This window comes from Colias philodice, chromosome 7 (assembly GCF_061535455.1).
Source record: "Colias philodice isolate Cphi_HAF_F1 chromosome 7, ilColPhil1 Martin Lab GWU primary, whole genome shotgun sequence".
NCBI classification, from domain to species: domain Eukaryota; kingdom Metazoa; phylum Arthropoda; class Insecta; order Lepidoptera; family Pieridae; genus Colias; species Colias philodice.
This window is the reverse complement of record NC_143092.1, coordinates 9,014,045-9,036,738: the sequence shown is the minus strand read 5'-3', so window position 1 is coordinate 9,036,738 and position 22,694 is coordinate 9,014,045. Positions and strand designations below refer to the sequence as shown.

Below are 22,694 nucleotides of genomic sequence, written 5' to 3'. Positions count from 1 at the left end.
TTCTTTGTATCGGCATGTATCGGTGACACTGAGTCGGTGACACTGACATATCACATATGACGTAACGTAATATGACAGCTGTTGTAGGTCTCGAAAGCCGACTGTCATTTTCTGAAATCTGAATTTCCAAGAATTTTTTATTTACCGAGGTAATTTAGTATCAATAGCGTAGTTTTGATTATCGAAAATTACCCAGAACGCATTTTTCTATGAGCGGCATCACTGTGATTGTTTGATAATGTGTGTTTCAGTGAATGTTATCTTGTGATGTTGATCGAATTTTGAAATGGTTTATTATTGTTACGTTTGATAAACTTATCAGTATTAGGCGTCGCCTATTGTAACTTTACTCTTTTACGTGGCTGCTCGCCGGTTGTAGACGTGTATTTTTGGTCAATTACTAAAATAAATATTTAAACTGTAAAATGGCCGGAGAATCTTCAAACGCCGATGTAAACGAAAAAGTTGCATTTATAACCGGTATCACTGGGCAGGTATTTATACATTTTTATTTATTTTCTAATTGGATATTGGTTTTTTCAAATTTGGTAGAAGAATATAAAAAATGCATATTTTATTACTCAGTCATAATTATGTTTTACAGTTTTATATTATTATGATAATAAAAATAGAAACATAAAGCTATTGCTTTATTTTTCAATAAAAATAGAGGAATTTTTAAATTTTGTTACTCAAAGAAAAAGTTACGTATGAACCGGTATTTAATCCATTTTTTTACAAATTACTTGTTCAATAATTTGAGAAGATTCATTTAACAGGCATTTTATAATAACTATTAATTCATACTTTTAGGATGGTTCCTACTTAGCAGAATTCTTGATAGAAAAAGGCTATGAAGTTCATGGCTTGTTGCGTCGTTCCTCATCATTCAACACCGGCCGTATACAGCATTTATATGAGAAGCCAGCGTGCCACTCTGGTGGGCGAATGCACTTGCATTATGGAGACTTGACTGACACTACATGCTTGATTAGCATTATATCGAGGGTATGCATTTGTATTCTTTCTTTTTATTGTCGATAGGGAAGCGCTTGACCACAATCTCGCCTGATGTTAAGCTGAGATGTGGTCTAAGATGGTATGCGCTTCCCTAGGAGGTACCTGTTCACTCTACGCTTGAAGACCCCCATATTGTAATTGTCGGGGAACTATTATAAATTCAACTTACATTTGAAAGAAAGAAAGAAAGAAAGACTTTCTTTTCTTACTTACATTTTAATTGCTTTCTGCAATTTTCAGAAAACTTTATAAATTATATAGGGTCAACCGGGGCAAATGCAACTAAAAAATAACAAGTTTCAAGTTTGATCGGTTGCAGTTATCTCCTTTTATATCTGGTCATTTATTTGACCCATTTAGTGATTTTTGTATTTATTCAAGATTATTTTAAACCAATCAAGCAATACAGTAGTCTTATAAATAACTGGTAGTGAGAATATTTCCTAAAAATGGTAGAAAAAGTTACATTAACCCCTAGTCGGGGGTAAATGCAACTAACTGCCATAGCTCTTCTTCTATTTCATATAAAACAACGAATATAGAATATATTTATGAGATTTCATGTTATTCATAGGATTTTGAACTGGATTACCGTGTAGCAAGGATGAGTTTTCAGGAAAAGTCCTATTTTTCTGATTGTGGGGCAAATGCAACTATTTGTTAGAGAATTAGTGTGGGGAATGCAAAAAACTTATTCATCGATATATTTTTATTATTCTATATATATATATACAATAACGTTATCTATACAATAACGTTGCGATCGTAGATGGTGCCGCATTATTTAGAGGAAAAACTCATGTACCTACTTTGATTTACCACTTTAAATCGCAACAAAAAAAAATAACAGTGTACTACCTACTAAGTCAATTTTAGTTTTTGGTCAGAACAAATAATATTCTTTGTGTTAAATATTGTTAAAAACGTAAACCAAACAAAATACGTTTATTAGTTAATCAACCGTTTACTAAAAATTACTTGAACAATCACAGAACTATCCTACCTATCGTTTTTAGTTACTTATATTCTTTAACCACGCTTTATCTAATTTGAATTTTACTTATGAACCCGTCTCTGGGTATAATATCGAAGAAATAATCGATGGTTCTTCTTTAATTAATCATAAAGAAAGTATATTTTGACTACCAAGAAGGATACATAATAAAAATATCGACACTGTCACATCACTAGTGTTTTTAGTTTCATACAAAAATATAAGGGGCTATTGTAACTAACCTCGCAGTTGCAATAACCCCACAGTGAAATTTTCATGAGGCAATTGTAACTGCATCAATAACACAAAATAGAGTCAACTAACGCACTAAAAATATAAATGAAATAAGCTTAACGGCTTGTGATAATCGTGTCCAATCAAAAACACCTGCAAAAAATCACTCCTAAACAATTTTTTTGTCTGCAAAACTCGACACCTGTTTTTACGCACACCAACTTCAAAATAGCGGTTTGACACAATGGCCTATCAATCAAATAGTTTTCATCGTAGGGGCACCATCTATTACTTGTAAGATTTATTAGTCGTTGAGTTATTGAATCATAGGTGGCGATTTATTACAACAACTCTAATAAATTAGTTATGATAACTAGTTGCCATAGCCCCATAGTTGCATTTGCCCCGGTTGACCCTACTAAAACCTTTCTTATGAAATACTCCTATTATTAAAAAAATATCTCTTCAAAATCCATTGCAGTTTTAAAGCTCTATCTATCTATAGGGACAGACAGCAACATCAACTTTGTTTTCTACTATGTAGTGACAACAATACTAGCTATTGCCTGTCCACAGCTTCGTCGCATGGTAAAGGAAATTAAGCGTAATAAGTAGCCAGAAATTATCATAGTCATTCTAGCCTTCCTAACTTCAGATATCAAAATCATATTTTAAAATTATAAAGTGGGAGAAAGACACACTTCATCTTTATAATATTATTTTATACTAGCGGTCCGTCCCGGCTTCGCCCGTGGTACATATTTACGTTTTCTCTACATAAAAACCATCCTCGTACTTCAAGGAATATAATAAAAAAAGAATGATCGAAATCGGTTCAGCCGTTCTCGAGTTATGCGCTTACCAACACATTTTGCGATTCATTTTTATATATAAGATAAGATTGGTGAGGATATACAAGCCTTAACTGTTATCTTTGGTGCTATGGTTAACAGGTGTAGCTCTTGTTTTTTTATTATTATAAAGAATACATACATATTTGAATAGGTGTGTAATTAATTTTTCATGCTAATTTGAATAAACACATTTTTGTACTATTCATTGTAATATATTATCTTTAAGTTTAAACAGATACATATTTTAGAATATCTGCTTTGGTATAATATACTTAATTAGCATTATATCAAGGGTATAACAATTACATAGTGAAGCCCCAATATGAACATTGAATACACTTGCAATGAAAAATGATTTAGTTTGAATTTATATAACATACTTTGATCAGAAAAAAAAATTGTTGTTACTCAGTTTCGAAACGTCGGGAAAATAATATAATGAATAAATCGCGTTTAAAATCCGTTAAAATCTTTAATTTCTAAATGTTTAATACTCGCATAAAATCAAACACTAGAAAATACTACTTTTTCTTTCAACTTAACATGCTAAACACATTTTTTCTGATAAGCATAATTAAAACCGAAATTACCTATTATTCAAACCTAATGATTGGTATTTGTACCCCCATATTGTGTATTATCAATGCTGTAATTAGAAAAACTGATAGACAGACAAAAAATTACAATTTCATTGCATAATTATTGCTGAAAGGTTTTGTAATGATTCAGTTTTTTTTGTCATTGCTGAAAAATAATTAGTGAGTTATTAAAGAATACAGAATTAATTATTTTATATGACTTATGTTAAATTATTTGTATGTCTTGTCATATAAAATTTCTATATTACATCAAATCTTAATAATTTATTGATCAAAGAATCCTTATATACATGCACTACACTCTCTTTACTCATTTATTTGGTAATTTACTTGATTAGTTAATAGAAATTCATATACAGTTTAGAAATATTACACCAATTCACATCTCGCCAAATATAATTTACAGCTACAAAATATATGATTGTTCTATTTATGTTTCTTTATTAATTTTTCCGTTATCAGATATCAAAACATGGTTTTATCACACACACCATCAACATAGATATAAATCTACACAGTTAATTAGGGCATACACTTTATCATTTCTGAACCAGAGTCGATAATATTTTTCGTAATTTTTCGTTTTCCGACCGCGGCTTTGCCCACGTTGTGTAAAATAACGTTGTTAATATATTAAAACATTCCTCATGAACTCTATTACAAAAAAAATCGTATAAAAATCCGTTTGTTCTATACCTACTATGTAGAATGTAGATATTCGCGTAAAATAGAAACAAGTAAAACGTAAAAACTACATTTTGTTGCATATAAAAAAAGGAAACCCATCAAGAAAACTAAAATAAGTACTAAAAATAAAATATTTGGTATATAAAAACTATATCTTTCGTAATTTTTTGCAAAAATATAAATGTATAAACATATACACCTTTATGTATTATGTCGTACTTTCCAATATTTCAAATAAACATAATTTTGAAATTTCTGTAGTTTTCTTATTCATTTTAATTTAATTTCAGGTAAAACCAAAGGAGATATACAATCTCGGTGCACAGTCACACGTAAAAGTATCATTCGAAATAAGTGAATACACCGCTCAGGTTGACGGTCTTGGTACATTGCGGCTATTAGAGGCTGTGAGAGTGGCTGGCTTGGAGAAGAAGACTAAAATATACCAAGCGTCCACTTCAGAACTGTATGGAAAAGTAGTAGAAGTGCCGCAGACTGAAAAGACTCCTTTTTACCCTAGGTCGCCTTATGGTAAGTAGCTTATTGATAGAAGAATCTATACTTTTTTTTATATTTCATTTATCAATTTTTTTTAATGTTTTGAGTATATAAATAGTATAATTGAGTCTTAATTTTGTATATTAATTCTTGACTAGCTGATGCACGAAAGCTTATCAGTCACAATTTTTTTTGCCATTTTTGCTACATTTTTTCGTTGCAGCCCTACTTGCTTAATATTAGATAGCCTTCACGATAAATGTACTATCCAACCTGAAAATTGTTTTCAAACTAGAAATTCCTAACATTGTTTGTTTGAACTAACTATCGTTTAAACATACAATCAAACAAACTCAATATTAGTTCAGGTAGATTGTGATATTTTTGAATTTAATTTAACTATATTTTTGCTCGACATACATAAGAAATAAGAATATGACATATTTTGTTTAATGATATTTCATACTTTAGACAGATATATTCTTGTCTAATTATATATTTATTTTAAGGTACTTCACAAATTGTGAAATCGATTAATTTGATCGATTTTACAACCTACATTACGCGTTTCTGAAAGAGTAACAAATATACATCCATAGAAATCTAAATAACAAGACACATAGAAGTGCTATAATGTCATAATTCGTATGAAAACCGCTGTCGCCAAAATCAACACATTTAAACCGATAGCTAAACAGTACACACAAGTAAACTATGCCTTTTATTGGACACCTTGATTTTAGTGAAAACTAACTTAAATATTAAATTAAGCTTTTTAATATGTATCCTAACGCACGACTTTACGGTTTATTTTAGAATAACATCCCTAAGTATATGAGACGTTTTGTTTCTTTTTGCTCCAATAAGGTTGAAATTTGTGTTAAACGTGATAATAAGAATGGTCGACTGTGTCATTCATTGTTATTTCGATTACTATGGTGACACTCGTAATACTTGTAAATATTCTATAATTTTAAGGAAAAACGGCATTATTTCTAAAAAAAAATATTAACCGATGAAATATTATTCCTTTATTAGTATAATTACAACTTGTGGAAGAATTTCCGCAATGGGAAATGCTGAAACACACCATGTTTACAGACATACGTCTCCAGAGCAACTGAACAGTGACGAACACATTGGTGGTGTGAAAGTCACCTGAGTGGCGACAAGGTCACGCGCGCTTACGACTTCTAGTGTCTTGTTATTTAGATTTCTATGTATACATCCAATGTCACAAACATTCACATATGTATAATATTAGGAGGAAATATTTATTTATTCCAGCATGCGCTAAATTATATGGGTACTGGATAGTAGTGAACTACAGAGAGGCATACGGCATGTTTGCCTGTAACGGTCTTCTATTTAACCATGAAAGTCCCAGACGGGGAGAGAACTTCGTCACAAGGAAGATTACGAGGGGCGTGGCTAAGATACAGCTGGGATTGTTGGATTGTCTCGAACTGGGCAATTTGGACAGTAAACGGGACTGGGGACACGCTAAGGATTATGTTAAGGTACGTTTTTAATACAAAAATTGATGTGGGTAGAAGTGTTTTGATTGTGGTTAGAAAGACAGATGGAGAGGACTTTTTTACACTAGGCAAGAGGGATGGAGTCTGGAGATGACTTTTTTACACTAGCCTATGAAATTGTTACCTTGATGTGCTTAAACTGACAAAATCTAACTGTAAGTTTTTGTAAATGATTATCATAATGCATATCACGTGCATGATACACAAGTAATGCTTAAGTAAAGTTAAGTTTAAATAAGTATACTATCAAGGAAAAAGAGTATCTTTAGTATTATACCATTTTGTTGATCCTTTCTAATATTTAAAACTTGAGATAATGAAGCATTTCTTTCCAATTTGTCTATACTAATATTATAAAGAGGAAAGGTTTGTATGTATGTATGTATGTATGGTTTTCACGCATAAACTACTGGACCGATTTTGATGAAATTTGGCACAGATAATCTTTAGACCCTGAGAAAGAACATACGCTACCGTTTAATGCGAAATATGTACCACGGGCGAAGCCGGGGCGGTTAAATATGTGTAAAAAAGGCGTTTTAATTCTTCTTCTAGGCGATGTGGCTAATGCTCCAACAAGACGAGCCAGAAGACTTCGTAGTAGCGATGGGCGAAGCGCACAGTGTTCGCGAATTTGTTGAAAAGGCGTTCGGCCATGTTGGACGGAAAGTGGAGTGGAGGGGCAGTGGGGTGGACGAGACCGGACACGACGCGAGCACTGGCCAGGTGCTGGTCAGGGTCAATCCGAAGTACTTCCGGCCGACTGAAGTGGTGAGTGGGGTTCAGTGGCAAGTGGGGTTGAGTTAAGCGCGTCACACACGGTGAAGATACTATAATATTTTATGTTAAGATTCTCTAATATTACAGTATATTAATGTATCCGGTATCAGCGTTCTGACCATCATTTTTCTTTTTGTCATTGCGTACTAAGACCCCTGTAGAACCGCCATCCTGTTACAAATGACCCGAAATTTTGTGTCAGTGTTTCGGGTTTTCTCAGAAAGCGTTCGTTGAATATGCGTAATAACTGTAGAATACCTGTATTATATGCTTGTTGCCTGTAATTGTTAAATGTTCTTAAAAAGATCCGGCTCGCCTTCGAGCCTTGGTCCTTACCAAAGCATTATAAAGTGAAATTGCGTTTAGTTTTTCGGAATATAGCGCATTTGTTTAATCCGTTGCGTAGTTTTAAAGATTTAAGCATACAAAGGGACATAGGGACAGAGAAAGCGACTTTGTTTTTACCCGACTACGGCAAAGCAAAAGGAGGGTTATGATTTTGACAGGCTATGTATGTATGTATGTATGTATGTATGTATATATGTATGTATGTATGTATGTTCATCTGTTCCCTCGTAACTTCTAAACTACTTATCAGAATTCGACAAATGACATATCATTAGAAGCGTCTTAATTGTCCGCTGGTTATAGGCTATATGGGGTTTCACAAAATCTAATGTGGCGCCCTCTAGCGGACAAAACATACAGAGTAAAAAAATAAAGTTAAGATAAATATGCCGTGTTTGGTATCATTTGAAAGCTTTTTACTTGCACATTTTGAATATATATATATTACTAGCATTTGCTTGTGACTTTACCTGTATTCATGGGCTGATTGCATATAATTCACATCTTTTCGTTCATAGCTTCTTTATTAGTTCATCAATTTAACTTTTGTTTTATACTTTTTCAGCGTCGTTTTTTGTCGTAGTTGGGTTTAAGTTGTTTTACTTTTTATCTTGTATACTATGTAGTGACTAATACATATAATTCTTGTTTATTTCAGGATTTACTACTAGGTGATGCGTCAAAAGCTAAACAGAAACTCGGCTGGTCGCCGCGAATATCGTTTGAAGAACTTGTCGTAGATATGGTTGAAGCTGACCTTGAACTTATGAAGAAAAACCCACAGGCGTAATGTGTGTGCACCTTTATGTAGATAAAATATAATAAACTGAATTTTATAAAAAACGGTGACATCACAATGTGCGAAAAGTGTATTTTAATTTGCGAATGTGTTAGATGGCTATTTAATAATTAAGTTTATATGTTAATTTTTGTTTGTAAATTATAATTTACAATTGATACGTCTTTTCTGGTTTGAAGAGATTGAAAATAAAAATATGGCTCGTTAAGTAACTGTTAAAATATACCTCGTTAATTTTTAAATAACCAAATACAAAACTATATGTGTATTTCAATAATAATCATCTGTAATAGTAAAACTTTTTATACATTTGTAACATAGGAGTTAAGGCCAATATTCGTTTAACTTGCGTGTGTGAAAAGTATTTTTAAAATAGGTAATATAACATTTCGTCTCACTTCCTCATTAGAAATGAACGACATGCTATCTCGCTTACACTAATTATATGTGTATTGAAAAAGCTCTATATAAAACCTATGATCGGGAAATTTCCTTGCAATAACCATTTTTGTTATAATTATAAAATTAATTTGTTCTAAGTTTGATTTTGTAATTGGTTAAGATGTTTTTATTTTATGTTTGTATAATATAATCTGGTTCAGAATATTTTTTTGTTTAAATTCTGTTATTTTATTACAAATATTTTATATGTATAATATATTTTTATTACCTAACTACAACCTTATATGAATACTAATGTGAAGTAAGTCAAAATTACAACTCCTTAAAATATAGTAATTATTTTGTTTTGTTGTTACATGACAAATATTAAATGTGTAAGTTTGCACAAATAACGTAATGTATTATTATGCTTACACTAAGCAATACCACAAATCTGTGTATGTATCTGTGTATTTATATGCAGTAATCCAATTTTCATATAAACATTCCAATTGCATTATTATAAAGGGCTATCAAGGTATTGCATTAATATAATGTATTTTTTATTTATCATAAAATAAACAATAAACTATTTTTATACAAAAACGACTGCTGATGTAGGTAATATTTGTAAGCCATAACTAAATGTATTGTTAATTTGTTAGTTATTTAAGTTTATAGGAAATAAAAAGTATTGTGATCGTATTTTGGTTTTGTTTTAAATATCCCCATTTCATTAAATTCAATACGAAACACTATATCCAGTAAAATCATTTCATTGATCGTTCAATTCCTATTCCTTTCCATTTTCATATACCTATGTATAAACATTTTACATCTATACTAATATTATAAAGCTGAAAAGTTTCTTTCAACGCGCTAAAATCACTCTCCGCGTGGTTCAGCTAGTAATTGTAAATATTATAGATTATGATAAAAACAGCCTGCGATTCCACTGATCAATTGTGCAGTTAGCTGTTTTTTGACGAAATAAATTTTAAATGAATGTCTATGGCTAAGGTCTATGGAATAGATTATGATATACATACCTTGAAACAAACTACTTTTATAACAATGCCCATGTGTTATTCTAGTATGTACATAAGCTACATCACTCCCGAGTATTATCAAAATTCATCGCCAGTAAGTTTTAGGCATGCTATACATGGTCGCGGAAGAATTCTAACAAATACCCGCGGCCCCATCATTAAAGCGGCTCGTCGGAACACAGTGGGGTTTTAGTCGGTAAGAATCCGACATAACCCACGGCTCCTTCCCCGGGGGCCGTGGGTATCTTTGGAAGATTTCCTCATTTCCCCACTATAAAAAAAAGGCATGCTATACATTCTAAAGGTGAACGCACACTTATCATAAGTGCGGAGCTGAAATCGTCGAACGAAACGAATTAATTTTATTAAACCTCGCACCTTGAATGATTCAACTAGGTTGCCCTAGTTGAACCATTCGAACCTGCGGATGACGTCTCCGAAATTCTGGGGTTCTTCCAGATTCGGACAATTCGATGCGGGTAAGTGTGCGAGTTTCCAAGAATTTCAAAATTCGTTTTGTTTGTATCGTAAAAAGCATTCAGCACGGATAAGTGTGAATAAGAATAAATGTGATAAGTTCACAAACGAACAAGACCTAGAGCTAGAGTATTTTTTGGGTTCTTTTAGTGTAAACGAAAAATCGTATGCCGTGTTGTTCAGTATTATAACATTGCATATATTTCTTCTTTTCTTATTTCTTCTTTCTTTTCGAACGCACTTAGAGCAACGAAAGAATGCTCTACGCCTGTTTACACTAAAATAATTTAACATAGTGTGGTTAGAATGAACTTTCGCTGGTTTGATGTAAATGCAACGTGTGATCACCTCAAATCATGCAATTTTTTCGAAGGAAGGTAAACGAATGGTAAAAGAAAACACTTTTTTTTTATAAAAACTCATTTATTAATTATAATTACAATAACATAAAATATTTAAAAACATTGTTAAAACTAAGCCAAATTATTTGAAATTATACAATTCGTAAAATAGTAATAAGTAATCATTAATAACTGAAGTTTCATTTATACAATATTTTTAATACATAAAGATATTACAATTTTTATAAATTTTAATAAAACAATTTTTCGTTACTATGTGATGATTCATATTTTTGTATAATAATATAGTGCTTATGGTGGGTTGGTTAATAGAAATTCTTAAAGCTACTTAATTGTCAAATAACATTACTTTTATACTAACTATAGCACTGGAATTGTAATCTTTGATTCCAAACGTATTTGGTAAAAGATAAAAAAATATATATTTCTAGAATGAAAATTATAATAAACTTCTGAAATATATCATTTTGTACTTGAAGGATTTCTTAATTAAGCAATTATAACAGTTACATTGATCTGACTCCAGCCAATATTATTATTATTTTTTTTTTGTAATAATATGATGTGTAAATGCATGTGCCTAAGCTTAATATAAAGCTAAACTAAAATATTAAAAGATTCATTTATACATTTTGGATTTGAATTTAACACGAGAAATCTTTCTCGTAAAGAAAACAGTTGTGAAATTTAATTTGTATAAGTTATCATTCCACTTATTTACAAGTATAGGCACTAAAAGTAAAAACTGTCTTGCGTCCCTTTAGTTCATTATGGAATAACAATATGATAAGCCCTTGATTGAATGTTTTTAATTTCTCATATCACACGATCGATTCTAGAAACCCCAGATGGAGTATGGACCAGATATTTCACAACTGATTCCTTTTTTTTAAATTCTGATTAAATTATTGATAATAATAAAGCCAAGATAAATTAACAGAGGGATAATTAAAATGTCTCTGCAAAAATTCCAAACCGCACAATCATTTTGTAAGACAAAAAACAACACATTTACATTAAAAAAAACATATATGTATAACTAACATTTTTATGTACACGAAATATTCCCAAAACGTTAGGCCAATCTATATCTGTCGACTTCTAATTTCTGCAACATTACGCCACCTAGAATGAATTCCGTGGAAACAATAATGGCGCCCATTTTCAATAGATCCGGCCACAGATGTTTATCGTTCCGGGATGACACCACAACCCAGTTGGACCCGCCTTCTTTCCACTGACCTCCGGAACATTGGACTATTACTGTAATGTTAATAAATTATGAATAAATATTTGAGAATAATTAAGAATATTGGAACAAATAAAAATTTCTGGGTTTTCTTTGATGTATTTTGGCTTATGAAAAAAAAACTGTAGATATGATATGCTGAATTCAAAAGCGGTTAATCGCACCAATTTTTATAATTTCCAAAACTTATATTTCTTTTTAATTATTTCTTTAATTTGAGATATAAAAAAAAATTAAAAAATCTTGAATGATATCGAGTTTTCAACTTTTAATTTATAAAAAAATCTGGCATAGATTACAAAAATATTGCATTTAAAATCTCCAAAAATATAATTATAACGTTTATACTTACATTTCATTTCCGCTTCAGGGGGCTGAGCACTAGGCGTCGATGTTATGTTGTAGCCCTTTAAGAAATTCCTTTTGCTTACTAGAGTCCTTTGCAGGCTGAAGTGAAATCTTTCTTCCATTTCTTCATCGCATAATAGGTATAGCCAGGGGTCTGAAATAACAATATTAATCCATACTAATATTATAAATGCGAAAGTAACTCTGTCTGTCTGTTATCCAATCACGCCTAAACTACTGAACCAATTTGCATGAAATTTGGTATAGAGATATTTTGATACCCGAGAAAGGACATAGGCTACCTTTTATTGCGAAATATGTACCACGGGCGAAGCCGGGGCGGACCTCTAGTTTTTAATATATGTATATGTTTTTTTTTCATTATAAAGTGAAGTCCCGTATTCCCTAGTGGAGTAAAGGGCAGATGCATGCATCTGTTACACTGATCGATTTTCTTTAGAGCTATTACGCACTGTCGACCAGTCGCTGGCGACTCAGTCGCCGGCGACTGTGACTTACTATAGTTTAAATAGGGGCTTGCGCACTTAGTCGTCAGTCGTCCAGGAGTAAGTCCAGTCGCCGGCGACTGGTCGACAGTGCGTAATAGCTCTTAGGGACAAGTAAGTGAGACTGAGACTTTCATCTTCTTTCTTCGTCTCCACTGGGAATCGAACCCAGGAACCATACGTTCTACGCTCACGCGTTAACCACTGTCACAAGGAAGCGGTAATTATTGGTAAATACATCATACAAAAGCGCGCTTGAAACTTTTCACTTAACCAATAAATATCTAATAAATAAAACAATATGACAGATATGTAAAAAGTAGATTTTTCATACTTGATATATTATTACAAGAAGGATTTTGAAATCAATTTCACCAATTGTAAGGCATATTATTAATTTATACTATAATATTATAAAGAGGAAAGGTTTGTATGTATGTATGTATGGTTTTCACGCATAAACTACTGGACCAATTTTGATGAAATTTGGCACATAATCTTTAGACCCTGAGAAAGAACATAGGCTACCCTTTATTGCGAAATATGTATCACGGGCGAAGCCGGGGCGGACCGCTAGTAAATAATAATGATGTCACTCGCATAGTCTGATAAGAGGGAACACCGGAAAGTTATTAAATGTATAATTATTACATATATGCAATGCTAAAATTATATTGTTGTGGTGATAATAATATTACAATTCAAAACATTAGCGTTATCTTTTTAACAGAGTTTCCGATTATACAATCGTAGAATAATAATGTTAATATAATGATGGAATCATATTCCTTATAATAATAGCAGCCAGTATAAAAAATATTTTTGGGAAATATTTTTTTGTAAATATGACCAACTTAGGATTTTCTATCATTTAAAAATCATAGTTCATTGCTCATTTAATAACCAATTGATGAAATTTAGCACACATATAAAGGTTAACTTGGATTAACACAGAGGAAAGTTTTATCCCGAAAATCCCACGGGAACGGGAACTATGGGGATTTACTTTGAAAACGCAAGCGTAGCCGCGGGTGAAAGCTAGTTAAAATATATTAAAAAAGGATAAAAATACATACCAACAATAACTTTATTATCAACACACGCTTGAACCCACTGCTGGCCCACAATGGGTTTTCCCAGTCCCACTGCACACAAAAACTTAAATGTCCTCTTTATTTTCAACATCAGTACAACTGTACATTTCTTTACATCTGTAACAATAACTGCTCCTGGAACATAACACGAAAAGTAGTTAAAAAAGCGTGTAGGTAAAAACAGTTGAAAGAAAAAATAATATTTTTTCAAAGCAAAAATGAAAACAGTTGAAAAAAAAAATTTTTCCAAGGCAAAAATCAAAGCAATTACATTTAGAGCAACACAAAGAGTTTTGCAAATAGATCTCAAATAAATTTATAGCTACCAAAATTCAAATAAAGTCAGGTGGGGTAAGAGGGTCACTGGGGGAAGAGGGCCTAGAGACCATAACTAGTAAACCGAAGCGTTTATGACTATGTACTTTCCGTCGATAAAAAAGTGAAGGCGAATTAGTTTGAGCGGTTTTGAGTAGATGTCGCTACGTAGCACAGACATCACAAAAAATGTAAACAAATTTGACAGTTGCGAATTCGACTAACACCAAGTTGGCTCGTTTTTTTGCGAACCCATATTTTAGTGATAAAAGTGTGCTAGAAATATTTTAAATATACTGATACACGGAGAAAACTGTAAGTATTTCTTTTATTAATCATTTTAGTTAAGAAACAACTAAATATTGTGAGTTTCTTTCACTTGAAAATCCTAGACTTCAAAAACAATAGCTGGGGTAAGAGGCTCACTATTGACGGTGAAAGAGGAACATATGTTTCTCTTCCCCCGTGTGAGGGGTGACCAACATTTTGATTAATTTATAATTATATGTGGATAAAATGAAAAGAAGTGACTGACTGTTCTGTACCTATTACAATTTTAAATTATAACTAAAAATTTCTCGCTCAAGTGTTTTTTTATATTTTTTTTTTAATTTAATAGGCGGGCAAACGAGCATACGGATCACCTGATGTTAAGCGATTTCCGCCGCCCATGGACATTCGCAACTCCAGAGGAGTCACAAGTGCGTTGCCGGCCTAAAGGACTACGGTATTATGCCTCCTGTGCCAGTAATTACTTCAGGGCCTCATCTCACCACCAAACTGGAATACAGTGATGCAAGCACCACTATTCGCCAAGTTTCGCTAAGTTCGCCTGTCTCAAAATTCCAGAAATTCCAAAGAATTTCTTTTGGATCAAGAAGATCATTTATATTTTTAACTGACTTCTTAAAAAGGAGAAGGTTCTTAATAGATGAATTAAAATACTGATTCGCAATATTGATTTCATCACATAGTGCCATTGTTATTTTTAAAGAGTAACTAACTAGGAAAACTAGTTAGGGACAGACTGTTTACCATTACTATGTATGATTAAATAAAAATAGAATTATAACTAGTCAACTTCTTTTTAGTTTGCCACCCCTGATCGAACCTGTATGTCCCTCTTACCCCGAATTGATGTATTCTTCTTTTTTATTCCAAATTATACCTTATTTCATCGAAATTAAGATCTAATATTGACCAAAGACATTCTACCTATAAATTATCGAACATTTAGCAACGAATATTTTAATTTAAACTCCAATCTTAGGAAATACAATGACTGTCCCTCTTACCCCATGTAAAGGGGAAGAGGAACGATTACTCAATCTTGACATTAATGTCAATATCTTTGTAAGAACTGTTATTAGAGTAATGACATTTAGCCTACGGGAAGCTAATACATAAAGGTAAGTTCTGTGTGTTTCAAAGATCTTAAAAAGCTATAACTGTTGTTCCTAGCAGTCAAAATATTTTACTGGAAATGAAATATGTTCCTCTTACCCCACCTGACCTTAACTTAAGAAAATTTTAACATTTTAGCCCCAATATAAATCTCAAAATGCTTACCTAACTCTTCCAATTTGGTTTTAACTTCCTCATTCGGAAAGGCTGTTAACAAAACATGTTGCGTTTTGAGTTTTCTGGCCGGTGTTGCCCTCAAACCGATTCCCAATGCAGTCGCAGGTCTTGGTGGTCTACCCCTTTTTCTAGGTGGCAACAAAAAGTCCTTTGACGCTGACCTTTTTAATCTAGGCGAAGCCACATCTGACCCTGACGATATATCATAAACAGTGCTTTTTTCATGTTGAATAGAGCTGCTTGTATTTTTCGATTTGTTATTTTCTTCCATATTTGATTTCGTTCGTCTACTTCGCCTTACTTCTTTTTCTGGTGATGAATCTATTATTTCAATGACACGTTTATTTCGTGTACGTTTTGCTGGCAATGGTTCGATTTCTATAGCCATGGATCTTTTGCTAACAGTTGTATTTGTCTTTCTACGGCTTCGCGTTTCACGGCTATCCTCAGTTATTGAATCTGAATTACTTTTATTAACACTGCTTTCATTTATTTGAGTATTACTAAGGTTCTTATTACTGCTGCGAGTTTTTCTCGAACCTTTATCATCTTTAATTATGTTTGAATCAACATTTTCTTGTTTCTTATTGTTGTCTATTTTAATATCTTTGCTGGGCTCTTTCGCGGTTACAGCTGGTGTTTCTTTGATTTGAGTTTTCTGAGGTTCAGTTTTATTTCCCGACTTTGCTTCTTTGCTTGTTTTAGAACTTTCACTTTCTATGTTTTTAGATTTTTCACTTTTAAGTCTGGCAAGGTTTTCATTAATTATATCTGTGTTTATACCATCTTCTTGGTCCATTATGATCTTTGATTTTAAAATAGATTTTGAAATATTGGACTGGTTGCCATTTAAAACTTTTTCTGTAGGTTTTCGCACGCGCGTTATTATCCTGGAAGGTAAATGTGATGTATCGAATTTTTTAGTTAAATCTATTTTAGCTTCTTTTGGTATTCTTTTTTTCGATTTGAACACTAAAGGAGTATTTTGTTTCGTATCTTTGTCAGTATCTGAATCGCTGGAGGAGTCCGTAACCGTGGCTTTTGATTGTAATGTTACACTAGTTTTTATTTCTTGGCTATTGGGTAAATCAATTTCCATAAATTGTAATGAAGTAATTTTTCTAGGAGTAACTTCCATATCAGAACTATCACTGGGTATTCTCTTGAGTAACGAAATTTTGTTTCGTATTTCGTTATTTTCCACCCCAACAACCTCTCTTATCTGTTGTCTCGACAGAGAAGAAACAAACTGTTCTATTTTATCCTCTTCCTCAGTACTATTTAGTGAAATGTTCAGATCATTATCTTTCGTAAGTTGCCTCTCTGTTCCTTGTCCAGAAATTTCTGAAGTTTCCTTCTGGGTGCACAGGTCATCAAACAGTTCTTGAGTAGCCGCATAATAATTAGAATCACCATCATCTACTGTTGTACTCGAAGAAGTAAGTTTAATATCATTTTTTGGCGTCACCTTATTTGGCGATTCCACTTTTGAAATGCCTTTTTTCTTTTGCGCTTTTGGTGACATTACAGGAACTTTAAAATTTGTGAAATCTCTTATGCTTATTTGTTTTAAAATTTTATTTTCAGCTTTTGGTAATTCTGCTGGTACCTGTGTTGGCATATCTTCTAAATTTATGATCGCATTGGATTTGTCAGGAACATTTTCTTCTGGAATAATCTGTGTTAGCATGTCTTCAAAATTACAATTTGTGGAATTTCCTATAATTTCTTTATTTTTTGGAACATCTTCCTCTATAATTTGCGTGGCTAATTCTTCAAAGTTTAATTCCTTATTTGGGGCAATTTTTTCATCATCCAAATTATCCTCAAAATCTGTTATATCTTCATCTTCCGCGGTTTTCGAACGCTCTTTAGGCACTTCAATTTCGTCTTCACAATCTGTGACATCATCATCATTTTCCTTTTCTAATATTTTCTGAGTTGGTAACATATCAATATCATCATTTTCCAATGGATTTTCAATAGTCTTTTTCAGTATTATTTGTGTAGGCAAGCAGTCAAAATCATCGATTTTTGGTGAATCTGGTAGAGGACTTTTAATCTTCAAAATTTTTTGTTCTTCTACTTCATTTTCTGCTTTCTTTTCAAGACTTGTGTTTTTACTTGAACTCGAATTATTAGACTTGTTAAATATTGGACTTGGTGGTAATATAGCTTGAGATTCAAAGTTATCATCAAGAGCCTGACTATCGATTTCATCAAATAGTATTATATCATCTGAACTATGTGATTTGTCTTTCACATCAACTTTATTGATAACCTGATTACTTGTGGGTGTTTTAAATTCACATTGTTGTGTTTCAGCATTGAATATACTAACATCGTTTTCTTTATCATCAATTATAGAGTCTATGTGATTTTCATTGTTTTTATCTTCACAATCTTTAATAGGTACTTGTGTTTCCATACTATAAATATTAGGTGAACTCGGTTTTTCTGTTTCAATATCAGGTATTTGTGTAGCAGCATCGAAAATAGATTCATTATTACTAATATTACAGAACTGATTAGGAACTTGTGTATCCTGCTCATGAATATTATTTACATCACTTGTATCACTTGATTTCACAGAAATCAATGACTCATTGATGCTACTCGAATTATTATGTAAGTTAAATGAGTCGGATTTTTTGGATGAATTCCAATACACATTATCAATCTTTTTTTGTCCAACAGGTTGTATTGAAATAGTTTTTCCTGATGTTTTAATGTAATTAGTATTAGGACTTTTAAATGCATTTTTCTGCTTTGGTTGTGATGGAGCTATAAATGAGTCATCCTGTAAAATAATGCACCTTTAAATATTTTAGTCAATCTTAGTATGATCTATATAATAGAATAAATTGGCAAATATGTTGCAAAGTATAAAACTTGAGTCTTCACCAATTCAATTACTTTTTTTTTTGTTTTTGTTAAGGTACAAGGAAGCTTCTTATAGAGAGAAAACACGAAAAAGGAGAATAAGGCAGAACACTGTCTGCTAGGGCAACAAGTGTGAAATAAATTAACACATTTTTTAAACTAAATCATCTTGGCATATAAAACTTCTTCTATTAAAAAACTCTATTTTTAAAAGTTTTACCTTATCGCTGGCATCAGGAGACTCAGGCACAGTTGTAACTTGATGTATCCTGGACACAAATCTGTTTGCTACAGGTGTGTCAGGGATGTCGAGCGCTTGTGTCATCGGCAGGTCTGTTTCTTCTTCAAGCAATCTGAAGATACCAAATACTTGACCAAACTGTATGGTATCGCCGCTTTTTATAGGATGAGGTATGTATGGCTTTAGAGTTTTCTGAAAAGTATTAAAAGGTTTAATGTGACAAATATCATTACTAGACATACATAAATATGTATGTCTAGTATAATTCTTAGTGTATTTCAAATAATAAAACAGGTAGCTCTGCATTCATATAATAGTTTAAATTTCGAAGTCACATAGTGTGTAATGGAAATCAATCAAAAATTCTAAATAATGATACAACATATTTTGTAAATATATAATTTGATTGCATGTGACATGTGATGATAGCCTCTAGGTCAATGATATTTATTATTAAAATGTAATTTTCCTTGTAAAATTCCATATGCAAATACATAATATATAAAATACCAAATATAATTTCATTAGATGCTTCAATTGCCATTTAAGTGCCATATTGAAAAAAACAAAAGATCTTGAAGCCCAGTAAATTGTATACCTAATTCAGAAGTTAAGAACTTTTACATATGTGTTTTTCTAAATGAGGCGCGCAAATATATCACAGAATTCTAAAATATTTTACAAAATTTTGTGTACATAAATCACAACATAAAAATAAAGAAAATTAGTACTCTTACATCTTGTAGTTTTGTTTTATTTGCAGAGTCCAGGTCCATGAGCATGTATTCATTGTTACTTAAAACATTCAACACTGCATGTTGACGTGAAATGGACTGAAAATAAAATAGAATATTTTATGCAAAAGCTATTTTCCATGCAAATATTGCACGTTTTTTGAAACATATTGAAAACAATTGGTAATTACTTACATTCAGATTTAAAACTATATTACATGTTTGTGGATCTCTGCCGATTTTGTTTGGTCCTTTTTTCACGGGGTATTTTGTTCCACATATCCCTATGAATCCAATCTATAAAAAAGTTCATTAGAGTAACACTTAATGTGGTTTATTTACCTCCAACTCAAGATTCAGAATAAGTTTTACCTGCTCTGGACATAGTCTTTCTGATTGATTTGAAAATAATTCTTGTGTGCATTCTAATCTCTGAGTTAGCTCCATTGTTCCAAATAAATTTGGAAGCAGTTTCCTGTTAAATTGAAATAAACATATTAATAATTGAGCATCAAGGTTTCGGCGAAATTTTTAGGACATAGACATTATGCATCTGACATTACTATGTTTGTTGTGAAGCAAAGACTAAAGAGGTTTATTATAATGTGAAGTTTTGGCATAGACTATAGAGATAATGTGTTAAAGTATAAACAGACGTTCGAACTGGTGCGACCGGACCACCGTACTCGTGCGGTGCGATCGACTCGCCACACGACCGCACCGCACCTAGGGTTGCCAGTATTTGATTTAAGGGTTAACAGCATCAAAAATGCGAGTTTTAGTTATTTTTTACGGGAGACAATTAAAACAGCAATGTTAAATAGAGAAAATTTATTTTTGGCATTTATATTTGCTGTTGGAAGAAACAGCTTTTAATAGCTCTTCATTTTCTAAAGCGAATGTATAAAAATCTTTGCACGATAATTTAAAATTACATTTAATTAATTTGCAGCTTCGCTTTTACAGTTTCAATATGAATATTCAATCGGTTTCGGCTATCCGTCCAGGCATTGCCGCACAAAGAAAATATTCTTTGTTTAAAAAATTACGATTAAATTTACGATTTTTAAAAAAACATTTAAAATATGTATTGGAATTTTCGCGGCCGACTAAGATAAATAAATTCGTATAAAAAAATAGATACACTAGATAATTTATTATGTTGCTAATATATGAAGTGATTAAAGGCGCAAATTATCCCTTTTTGAAATTTTCGATATTGTCGATAGAGGCGAAAGTATTGTAATTTTTACTGATTTTCGTTTTTATTTTTTTATATTATATGCAGGCGTTAGTAGAAGCTCTGTTTAGTACCAAAAGAAACCTTGAACTGAGTTCTACATGTGACAAAAATACCACATTCTAGCCACGAAGTTATTACGAGATATAGATTTTCAAATAATGTCAGGGTTGTCCCTAGTAAACAAAATTATATATATCATCTATCTATTACCAAGTTTTTGTTTATGTTTTAGTCGTTAGTTATAGTCGATATTTCAATATATTATTATAGGTAGGTACTTAATCCTTATATGTAATAAATTAACTGAACAAAAAAAATATCTTAGATTTATAAGACAATTCAATAATATCAAATTAATACAAATTAATCTCCTTTTTTTGTGAATATTTCGAGCATTGATCATAGTAATCTCATTAAAAGTCAAACCGAATTCTTTGAAAATCTATTTCTCGTAATAAATTCGTGGTTAGAATGTTGTATTTTTTTCACATGTAGACCTCAGTTCAAGGCTTCTTTTGGTACAAGTACAAGTTACAACCATTGAAAAGAAGAAAACGAAGAGAAAAGAATGGGCAAAATTATATTTAAAAGACAGGGATTCATTCAGACATATACAGTCATATCATAAATCTTTGTAGAGTTCTAAAATTTCGTTTGTTTGGCGGTAGAACTGTGACTCAAGCTGTAATAAGTATATAGTCTATGACTTAAGCGCTGTCCGGTGCGATCGCCCGTCCACACGCGCGAATTTGGTACGTTCCGCACCAAGTTCGGAAGAAAAAACCATCGAACCAACCGTACCGTCAATAATAATAATTATGTCCGGCGGACCACTGTACACATGATCGAATATGGTCCGGAGCGCACCAAGGTCACGGTGCGGTCCGTACCAAATTGATGAAGTACCTATGAAGGGGAGATTTGAATTTAGGAATTAAACTAAATAAAGTTAGTAACTACCTACATGTCTTGTTTCATTTTATTGTCCAAGGTTAGGTAATACTATCAACGAATAAGTCAATGAACTCTGCAATAATGTGTCTATGATTTTAGTGAGACTCTCTTAAATAAACAAATGGTTATATCTTTGCTATTTATCGATATTATGTAATTCTTACATCATACATATGATAATAATGTATTCGCTAATATGTCATTAAAGTTTTTGTACTGATTAAAAACTAGTGGTGTATATAATTTTGTTTACTAGGGGCAACCCTGACATTCTTTGAAAATCTATATCTTGTAATAACTTCGTGGCTAGAATGTGTTATTTTTGTTACATGTAGAACTCAGTTCAAGGTTTCTTTTGGTACTAAACAGAGCTTCTACTAACGCCTGCATATAATATAAAAAAATAAAAACGAAAATCAGTAAAAATTACAATACTTTCGCCTCTATCGACAATATCGAAAATTTCAAAAAGGGATAATTTGCGCCTTTAATCACTTCATATATTAGCAACATAATAAATTATCTAGTGTATCTATTTTTTTATACGAATTTATTTATCTTAGTCGGCCGCGAAAATTCCAATACATATTTTAAATGTTTTTTTAAAAATCGTAAATTTAATCGTAATTTTTTAAACAAAGAATATTTTCTTTGTGCGGCAATGCCTGGACGGATAGCCGAAACCGATTGAATATTCATATTGAAACTGTAAAAGCGAAGCTGCAAATTAATTAAATGTAATTTTAAATTATCGTGCAAAGATTTTTATACATTCGCTTTAGAAAATGAAGAGCTATTAAAAGCTGTTTCTTCCAACAGCAAATATAAATGCCAAAAATAAATTTTCTCTATTTAACATTGCTGTTTTAATTGTCTCCCGTAAAAAATAACTAAAACTCGCATTTTTGATGCTGTTAACCCTTAAA

At 31.9% G+C, this 22,694-nt stretch overlaps 2 protein-coding genes across 3 annotated transcripts; one reads left to right on the top strand and one right to left on the bottom strand.

The window, feature by feature from the left end:
- Window positions 1-43: 43 nt before the first annotated feature.
- Window positions 44-9,437, top strand: Gmd (GDP-mannose 4,6 dehydratase). Of its 2 annotated transcripts, XM_089697542.1 has the most exons (7): window positions 44-149; window positions 252-494; window positions 814-1,008; window positions 4,679-4,919; window positions 6,174-6,406; window positions 6,980-7,195; window positions 8,211-9,437. In XM_089697542.1, exons 2-7 carry the CDS (start codon window positions 426-428, stop codon window positions 8,340-8,342), a joined length of 1,086 nt encoding a protein of 361 aa, XP_089553668.1. In that variant the 5' UTR covers window positions 44-149; window positions 252-425; the 3' UTR covers window positions 8,343-9,437. The 2 variants fall into 2 exon arrangements, with proteins under 2 accessions (XP_089553668.1, XP_089553667.1); XM_089697541.1 differs by having other exon boundaries at window positions 67-494.
- Window positions 9,438-10,743: 1,306 nt separating this feature from the next.
- Window positions 10,744-20,141, bottom strand: LOC149487242 (uncharacterized). The gene is made up of 8 exons (XM_089697505.1): window positions 19,944-20,141; window positions 19,767-19,868; window positions 19,575-19,670; window positions 18,817-19,029; window positions 15,702-18,513; window positions 13,800-13,952; window positions 12,222-12,371; window positions 10,744-11,883 (listed from the first exon to the last, which is right to left on the bottom strand). Exons 1-8 carry the CDS (start codon window positions 20,016-20,018, stop codon window positions 11,696-11,698), a joined length of 3,789 nt encoding a protein of 1,262 aa, XP_089553631.1. The 5' UTR covers window positions 20,019-20,141; the 3' UTR covers window positions 10,744-11,695.
- Between the last annotated feature and the right edge of the window lie 2,553 nt (window positions 20,142-22,694).

Excerpts from the sequence above, each read along its gene's own strand:
- Gmd (XM_089697542.1), top strand. The coding sequence starts at position 426 with ATGGCCGGAGAATCTTCAAACGCCGATGTAAACGAAAAAGTTGCATTT. Across the intron at positions 495-813 it reads TAACCGGTATCACTGGGCAG|GATGGTTCCTACTTAGCAGA; the intron begins GTATTTATACAT and ends TCATACTTTTAG. Across the intron at positions 4,920-6,173 it reads TTACCCTAGGTCGCCTTATG|CATGCGCTAAATTATATGGG; the intron begins GTAAGTAGCTTA and ends TATTTATTCCAG.
- LOC149487242 (XM_089697505.1), bottom strand. The coding sequence starts at position 20,018 with ATGGAGCTAACTCAGAGATTAGAATGCACACAAGAATTATTTTCAAAT. Across the intron at positions 19,869-19,943 it reads AAAGACTATGTCCAGAGCAG|ATTGGATTCATAGGGATATG; the intron begins GTAAAACTTATT and ends ACTTTTTTATAG. Across the intron at positions 18,514-18,816 it reads CTCCTGATGCCAGCGATAAG|GATGACTCATTTATAGCTCC; the intron begins GTAAAACTTTTA and ends ATTATTTTACAG.